This window comes from Periophthalmus magnuspinnatus, chromosome 16, assembly GCF_009829125.3.
Source record: "Periophthalmus magnuspinnatus isolate fPerMag1 chromosome 16, fPerMag1.2.pri, whole genome shotgun sequence".
NCBI lineage: Eukaryota > Metazoa > Chordata > Actinopteri > Gobiiformes > Gobiidae > Periophthalmus > Periophthalmus magnuspinnatus.
The window spans coordinates 3,527,257-3,535,344 of record NC_047141.1 but is presented as its reverse complement, the minus strand read 5'-3'; the positions used below and the strand labels follow the sequence as shown (position 1 = coordinate 3,535,344).

The 8,088-nt window shown below is 44.2% G+C and overlaps 1 protein-coding gene across 2 annotated transcripts; it reads right to left on the bottom strand.

Annotated features, from left to right (window-relative positions):
• Window positions 1-19: 19 nt before the first annotated feature.
• Window positions 20-6,254, bottom strand: polr3glb (RNA polymerase III subunit GL b). Of its 2 annotated transcripts, none has more exons than XM_033980789.2 (7): window positions 6,064-6,254; window positions 4,912-5,090; window positions 2,646-2,841; window positions 1,995-2,051; window positions 1,267-1,352; window positions 898-1,011; window positions 20-274 (listed from the first exon to the last, which is right to left on the bottom strand). In XM_033980789.2, the coding sequence occupies exons 2-7, from the start codon at window positions 4,990-4,992 to the stop codon at window positions 188-190; spliced, it is 621 nt and encodes a 206-aa protein (XP_033836680.1). In that variant the 5' UTR covers window positions 4,993-5,090; window positions 6,064-6,254; the 3' UTR covers window positions 20-187. The 2 variants fall into 2 exon arrangements, with proteins under 2 accessions (XP_033836680.1, XP_033836681.1); XM_033980790.2 differs by having other exon boundaries at window positions 119-274; window positions 4,912-5,159; window positions 6,064-6,237.
• Window positions 6,255-8,088: the final 1,834 nt, after the last annotated feature.

Sequence of the window (8,088 nt, the reverse complement as noted above, 5' to 3'; positions counted from 1 at the left end):
AGCCAGAGGAGCAGTTGTTGGAACAGTTGTTTATTAAAAATCATAATAAAATCTTTTTTTTTTTTACATTTTCAGATAAAATGTTTTAGTTTTTTTTAAACAAGTGACATATATAACAGACATAAACACTAAAAATGACATAAAAATCTGTCTAAAATCACGTTAAAATCACTAAAACCAGTCTACATTAATAAATGGCTTCATCCATGTTGTCGTCGCTGTCGGCTCCAAACTCTTCTCCGTTATCGAAGTATGACATGATGTAATCCGTTTCCTAAAACAGAGGAAAGTGAGAATCTAAGAGTTTTGTCTCCTTTTGGTTGAGATTGTTGTATTTTTAAAATATTATTTATATTATTGTTCATATCCTGTTTTGTGCAGTCCACTGTGTCTGTGGAGCAGCATCTGGCTCCTCTCTCCTTCTCTACCTTTCTTAACTTCTCTATTGTCCTTCCTGTCTTTCCTCCTCCTGATCCCCTTGCTCCTCGTCACTGCTTGATTATCCCGTTTTTTTACACTCTCTTCTCTCCTCTCCCTCTGTCCTCCCTCTCTCATTCCTCTTTCCTTCCTCTCTACTTCCTCTACTTCCTTCCTTCCTTTCCTTCCTCTCTCTCCTCCCCTCTGTCCTCCCTCTTTCTTCCACTCTCTCTCCTCCTCTCTCTCTTCCCTCTGTCCTCCCTCTCTCTTCCCCTCTGTCCTCCCTCTCTCTTCCCCTCTGTCCTCCCTCTCTCTTCCCCTCTGTCCTCCTCTCTGTCCTCCCTTCTGTCCTCCCTTCTGTCCTCCCTTCTGTCCTCCCTTCTGTCCTCCCTTCTGTCCTCCCTTCTGTCCTCCTCCCCATTCTCTCTCCCACTCTCTCTTCTGTGCTACTCCTCTTATCCTCTCTCAGGGGTCACAGACCTCTTCAAATTCATCTTCTTCGATCTGCTCCTCCTCTCCCTCCTCCTCCTCTCCTTTCTTCTCCTCCTCCTCCTCCTCCTCTTCATCGCTGTGGGTCTCCTTCTGCTCCAGACTCTAAACACAGAAAACACTCATTAGAATTAAAAGGCGCTGTACCTTATTTTCTCCATGTATTTGTCCCAGTCCCAGATATAGTACTAGTTTAGTCCTGGTTTAGTCCTGGTTTAGTCCTGGTTTAGTCCTGGTTTAGTCCTGGTTTAGTCCAGATTTAGTCCTGGTTTAGTCCAGATTTAGTCCTGGTTTAGTCCTGGTTTAGTCCTGGTTTAGTCCTGGTTTAGTCCTGGTTTAGTCCTGGTTTTGTCCAATTACCTCTAGTTTCTGTAGGACGTCTTTGTCTTGGGTTTTGGAGGGTTTTTTAGGAGCTTCACTTTGAGATTCAGATTTGACTTTGAGACCTGAGACAGAAATAAACATTTCACTTTAGACTTCTGATGTCATGTAGTACTGTAGAACTGTATTACTGTAGTACTGTATTATTGTAGTATTGTAGTACTATAATACTCTATTACCATTGTACTGTAGTACTGTAGTACAGTCTTACTGTTGAATTGCTCGTCATGTCTTTATTTTCATGATTTTACTCCAGAGACAGTTAAATGTTCTGTCAGTTTAACCTTAGTTCTCCTTCATTTCAGTTAAACAGAGCTCACAAATAAAGCTTCATAAGGTTTATTTTGATAAAACACTGGTAAAATCCTGTACAGCTGTGATCACAAACACATGAAATATTACACTCAGATCAGCGGGCCTGGATGTTTCTCTGCTCTCATCTGTTTGCTTGAGCTTTTGAGCAGTTAAAAGTGCTGTTAACATCAACACTGGCCTCAGATTTAACTTCAAACTGATTTAAAGAAGATAAATAGATTACATGTGGTTTGTCCGTGTATGTGTTGCCGTAGTAAGTGACAAGTGTTTGTGCAGAAGCATCTGGGCACGTGAAGATACAACTGTGACGCAAACTTGGCTCTGACTCAAATTGTGGACTTTGCCCTTTACTCTTTACAGTTGTCTGTCTTTGATGAAATAATTGTTCTCACCTGAGGGGCGGAGCTTTTGTGAACGCACTCTAAGCTCTTTCGGAAATCTCGACCAGTCTGAAACACAAAACAGAACTAAAGTAGGACTAAACCGGGACTAAACAAGGACTATACCAGGACTAAACCAGGACTAACCCAGCACTAAAGCAGGACTAAATCAGGACTGAACTGGGATTAATCCTAAACTAAACCTGAACTAAATCTGAACTAAAGCAGGACTAAACCAGGTCTAAACCAGAAACTAAACAAGAACTAAATCAGGTCTAAGTCAGGTCCAAACCAGTACCAAACCAGGACTGAACTGGGACTAAACAAGAAGTAAAATAGAACAAAATCAAGACTAAACCAGGACTAAGACAGGACTAAACCTGGTCCAGTCTGGAAGGCAAGAGCCCAGGACGAAGAGATGCATAGTAAATAAAAGTTCTCATTTTGGAGTTTCAGTGAAGTTGGTAGGAAAGTCCAAACACAGAAATGTATCAGGACACACTGGATGTCATTGAAATGGAAAAATGACTGAGCTCATAAAATCTCCCATTTTTCAAAAACAGCACCTACACTAAATTTAGACCTCTCCCACCTTCTAATTCACCAGATGTTTTTATTTCACAACAGTTCATGTCATTTCACTGTCCTGGTCTCTGGTCTTACCTGGGGTCCAGTCTTGGTCCTGGTCTTGGTCTGGGCTGTGGTACTTGTCCGAGTAACGTTCCACGTCTCGTCTCTGGACTTTGGTTTGGAGGAAGCTGGGCAGGTTCCTCGAGGCTCCTCTGAACTCCTGCTTCAAAGCCAATAAGTACTCCACCTGCTCCCCACCTGAGAGGGGGAGGGGCTTCTGCTCCAGCACCTGCCCACACACACACACACAGACCTGAGAGGGGGAGGGGCTTCTGCTCCAGCACACAGGCCGTGTCCCAATTAGCCAAAATGGCCTTAGATTCACCATTGGAAGTGTGCATCAAAGGGCAGTTACGTAATTTCCGGCGCGACAAGGCCTGTCCCATTTCAATGCACCCTACTGAATGAGCAAGACAAAATGTGCCCTGCGTTTCCAGCGTTTCCATGGAGATCAGCCGTAACCAAAGCGTGCATCCGTGCACACTTCACGCACTGCTATATCCCATCATGCACTGCGACTACGCAAAAAAGAGAAGAAAATGGAGTCTGTTGCGCAATACACGTTCAAATGTTGTACTGGTTTACCTCATTACAACAGTGCGACATGAAACTGTTAAATCTGAATAAAGATCTGTACAGTGTGTTTGATGATTAAAAAGGATTTACATGGAATAAAGGAATGTGCAGTTATTGCTACACAATAAGAAGACATTATTATCATTAAAAATTATTACTGCAATAAGAACAATGTAAGAATGTTCGTTTCTATTGTAAGGGTCAAAGACCAAGACAAACAAAGTCAGAAGAGTTTAATGATCCACACAGGTAATGTGAACAATGAAGCAACGGACTCTCCAGAAAGGATAGAAGAGAGTCCTGAGACGTGCACAAAATCTTCATAAGTTCCGGTACATTCCATAGGTCTGCGCCCCCTGGTGGGCACGTGTCATTTACCTTCAAGTTAGTAAATCAAGATACTAGCTTGATGTAGCGCTGCACTGCTAGAAAATACCTTACAACACATGTCAAACTCAAGGCCCGTGGGCCAAATGCGGTCCTCCACATTATATTATGTGGCCCTCAGACAGGGTAAATTAAAAGGTATGATGGTCTTAAAATGTCGTGTTATTAGTAGATACACAGTTACACAGCCATATTTTTACATCGAGGCAAATGTATATGTAGTATTTGTAACTAAGTAAGTAATAAATACAGAGGTAGTTAATTAACAAGTTCAAAAAGTATTACATCTGGCCCTTTGAGGGAAGCTATTTTGCTGATGTGGCCCTCGGTGAAAATGTGTTTGACAGTCCTGCTTTACAATGATAAGATGAAAAGAACTGGCACAGCATAGAAGGGAAACAGTGCCCTCTACTGTTATTAAAGTGGTGTAGCCACTTGCCAAAATACCGAATCGTTAAACTGCAATATCCCACTATATGTACAACTAATCAGTGTTCTCTGGTTTATAGACTATGAATGTAAAAATGATACTATTACCTCTGTCTCTGTTATTACGTTTTCACAAGGTATATTTTATTAAAGTTATGAAGTAGCTACAATTGAGAAAAAAATCACCTTGAAACTTATATTTGCCTATTGATATTCAATCTAAACAAGAAGAAACGGCTGCGACGACGACATCTTGACTTTTCTTCTATTAAATAATAAATAATTAAAAATAATGTACGTAATGTACGTATCGTACGCTCAAAGACAGCGGTGGAAGTGCGGTCCGTGGTGTGGGCCTGTCCCACTTCAGCAAGATGGCGGCTACAATGAGGAGGACACATTCTCGTCCGGAAACTTCAAACTACACTTTGAGGAGTACTTCAAAGGGTACTTTCAAAAGCATTTGGCGAATTGGGACACGGCCACACACAGACCTGAGAGGGGGAGGGGCTTCTGCTCCAGCACCTCCACACACACCTGAGAGGGGGATGGACTTAAGCTGATACTTTAACAAATTACTTTACAGGTCCAAAACAGACTTCTTCTCTTCAGGGGTCAGAGACAGGTTAGAGAGTTTGACCTGGTACAGAGGTCAGGGGTCAGGGGTTAAGGTCTGACTGGGGACAGGGCAGGACAGTGTGGGGTCAGAGTCTTTTTGTTACTAGGTACAGGTCAGGGAAGTCAAAGGGTCATTTTAACCTGGTGGAGTTAAGAGTCAGTTGTGTCAGTGTTTCCAATCAATACACTGTCGGCATATTAAATTAGAAGGAGTGAAGGGGGATTGTTACTAGATACAGGGGGTCAGAGGGGTACAGAGGGGTCAGAGGGGGTTAGGTTTGGGTCTTACCGGGTATAGAGGCGTTGGCTGATCTGAGTCCAAACTGAAATTGGCCCTGAAGCCCCGCCCTCGGCCACGCCCTGCCATCATTAAGAAGCCTGCTGATTGGATGAACAGGAGGACACCTCAGTCGATCAGACGAATAGGGGGAGGGCTCCGTTGATTGGACGAAGAGGAGGAGGGCTCATCTGATTGGATGAACAGGAGGAGAGTTCAGCTGATTGGATAACGGGGTGGAGGTATGAGCTGAGTAGATGCTGAGTGGAACACAATACTTTCCTGAATAAACAAACTCATGGTCCTTTGGCTCCTGAAACATGCGAGGGCTTCATAACCACAGAAACAAGTCCAAAAACAAGGAATGCACCAATCCAATATTGATATTGGATATTTACAACAATGTTGAAAAAATTACTGGGTTGGATATCGACTCCAAAATATCAGTTCAGCCGATAACCTGGCAGGACATATATACTGATGTAATAAACCCGTTAAACCTAAACAGTGCCAGAGCAGAGGCTGAAATCAGTGTTTATTTCCTTCAAACACAAAGAGAGTGTGGCAAAAAATGATCCAAATGTGGCTTGTGCCTGTAATTTATCATTTAAAGTGACTACAGGACATATTTGTAAAAATACTAGGTGTTTTGAGCAAACACTGGTAAATCATCTTTGCACCAGTTTGTAAATCTAAGTGGAATATCGACTGAATCAATATCTTATCAGCATTTTTAACATCGGCACCAATATATCCAATGTCAGTATTGTGTCAGTGCATCCCTAAATGAGACACATCAGGAGAAGAATGTCCCATGTTCACGAAGAAGACCACAGCTGCACATTTACATGAAACTAAAGTGCACAGACAGACAGAGCCACAGAGCCTCTGCGAGGGACTGCTCACCATGAAAACAACAAACAACAGGTACAATTCTGTGTCTTTATGATAAAGGACAAGTTCTAACAAAAAAAAAACAGATCTCAAATGATCTTTAACAGGAGAAACTGAACTGCAGTTAAGACCTGGTTTGGTCCCGCTTCAGTTCTGGTTTAGTGCTCCTTAAGTCCTATTTTGGTTTAGTCCCGGTTTAGTCCCGGTTTAGACCCGGTTTAGACCTGGTTTAGTCCCGGTTTAGTCCCGGTTTAGTCCTCGTGTTTGTACCTGTTCCGTTCCTTTGGCCCCGTGTCTCTGTTTTTTGAGTTAAACTGCGCGGGACTCGGGTCAGACTCGGGTCAGACTCGGGTCAAACCGGGTCAGATCTGTGCCGTGGCGGGCCCAGAGCGAAGGTTTTGCGCGTAAACGAGGTGCGTGGTTTTGTTTTGGTTACAACGGCGCCATGACTGCTCTTCGGCGCATGCGCACTGCAACTCTTCAGGACAGCGCCCTCCGGAGTCCAAAGCACTGCACTGTCGCTCAGACGGACACCCGAGAGGACGGAGGACAGAGAACAGAGGACATAGGACATAGGACACAGGACGGAGGACGGAGGACATAGGACATAGGACACAGGACAGAGGACATAGGACATAGGACATAGGACACAGGACATAGGACACAGTACAGAGGACTGAGGACAGGACACAGGACATAGAACACAGGACACATGGAGGACAGAGGACACAGGACAGATGACAGAGGACAGTGGGGATCAGAATTGAGAGCAGATATCTGTACTTTTTACTCCACTGCATTTAACTATTTTGTTTTTTTTATTTTGAGATGTGCTGAAAAGGCTGAGGGTTTATTTGTAACACATTCATAGTTTGAGAAAAAATATCCAAATAAAAACAGTTTTTATCTAACAGGAACTGAATGAAATATTTATTCAGTTGTTTCTGTTGAACAAAACTCAGCATAAATCTTTATTGAAATGACTGCATTTGAAGCCTTGCTAGTCCTTAAAACCGGCGCAAAATTATTTTACTTTTTACTCTATTTAAACAGTTACTTTAACACTTTTACTTCAGTAGATTTTTCATGTGATACTTAACACACAGTAACACAGCTCTGTGGGCTCGTTCATAGGCGTGTGCCACAGGGGCTCGCACACAACCACTCACTCAAGCTCACACCGCACACTACTCCATGTAAAAGACACCACATCTCACCACATCTCATCACATCTCACCACATCTCACCACATCTCACCACATCTCACCGCATCTCACCACATCTCATCATCATTTTAGTTTAGTTTAGTCTAGTGTAGATTAGTTTGGGCTAGTCGAGTTTTGTCTAGTTTTTTTTAAGAAGGGAACCAGAGGATGTGTTCCAACTACAGGGGAATCACACTCCTCAGACTCCTCGGTAAGGTCTATTCCAGGGACTGGAGCAGTAGTCCAACCTCAGATTCAGGAGGAGCAGTGTGGTTTTTGCCTCGGTCACAGAACACTGGACCAGCTCTATACTCTCCATCGGGCGCTCAAAGGCTCATGGGAGTTTGCCCATCCAGTCCACATGTGTTTTGTGGATCAGGAGAAGGCATTCGACTGTGTCCCCAAGGGCCCTTTTGGGGGTGCTCCGGTAATATGGGATTCTAGGCAAATTTCTAGGCACAGCCACGGGCTGGAGGGCGTCTGGTTCAGGAACCACAGGATCTCCTCACTGCTGTTTGCAGATGATGTTGTCCTGATGGCTTCATTGAACCAGGACCTGCAGCACTGGGGCGGGTTGTAGCCAAGTGTGAAGCAGCTGGGAGGAGAATCAGCTCTTCCAAATCCGAGGCCATGTTTCTCGACCAGAAAAAGGCGGCTTGCCTTCCCCAGGTGGGTGGAGAATATCTCGGGTCTCCAGGAGTGAGGGAAGGATGGAGCTCAGTCACACAGGAGGAGCTCGGAGTAGAGGTGCTGCTCCTCCATGTCGAGAGGAGCCAGCTGAAGTGGCTCGTTCGTCTGTTCAGGATGGTGTTCCAGGCATGTGCCATCGGGAGGAGGCCCCGGGGAAGACCCAGGACCAAGCCTGTGGTTTAAACATGGCCACCCATTGAAATCAATTGCTCAATGGCACATGGTGCTAGTTTAGCGGCGAGGTACATCAGTTGAACTACCCCTCATGAGCGTCGAGAGCGAGCGGAGCGGAGTGGCTGTGAAGGAGACAAGGGAATACTAAATACATTTCAGATCATAAATGATAATGTTTGTGCTTCCAGGAGCTTCTGAGCCCTGAGCCATGTCCTAAACCTGTGGA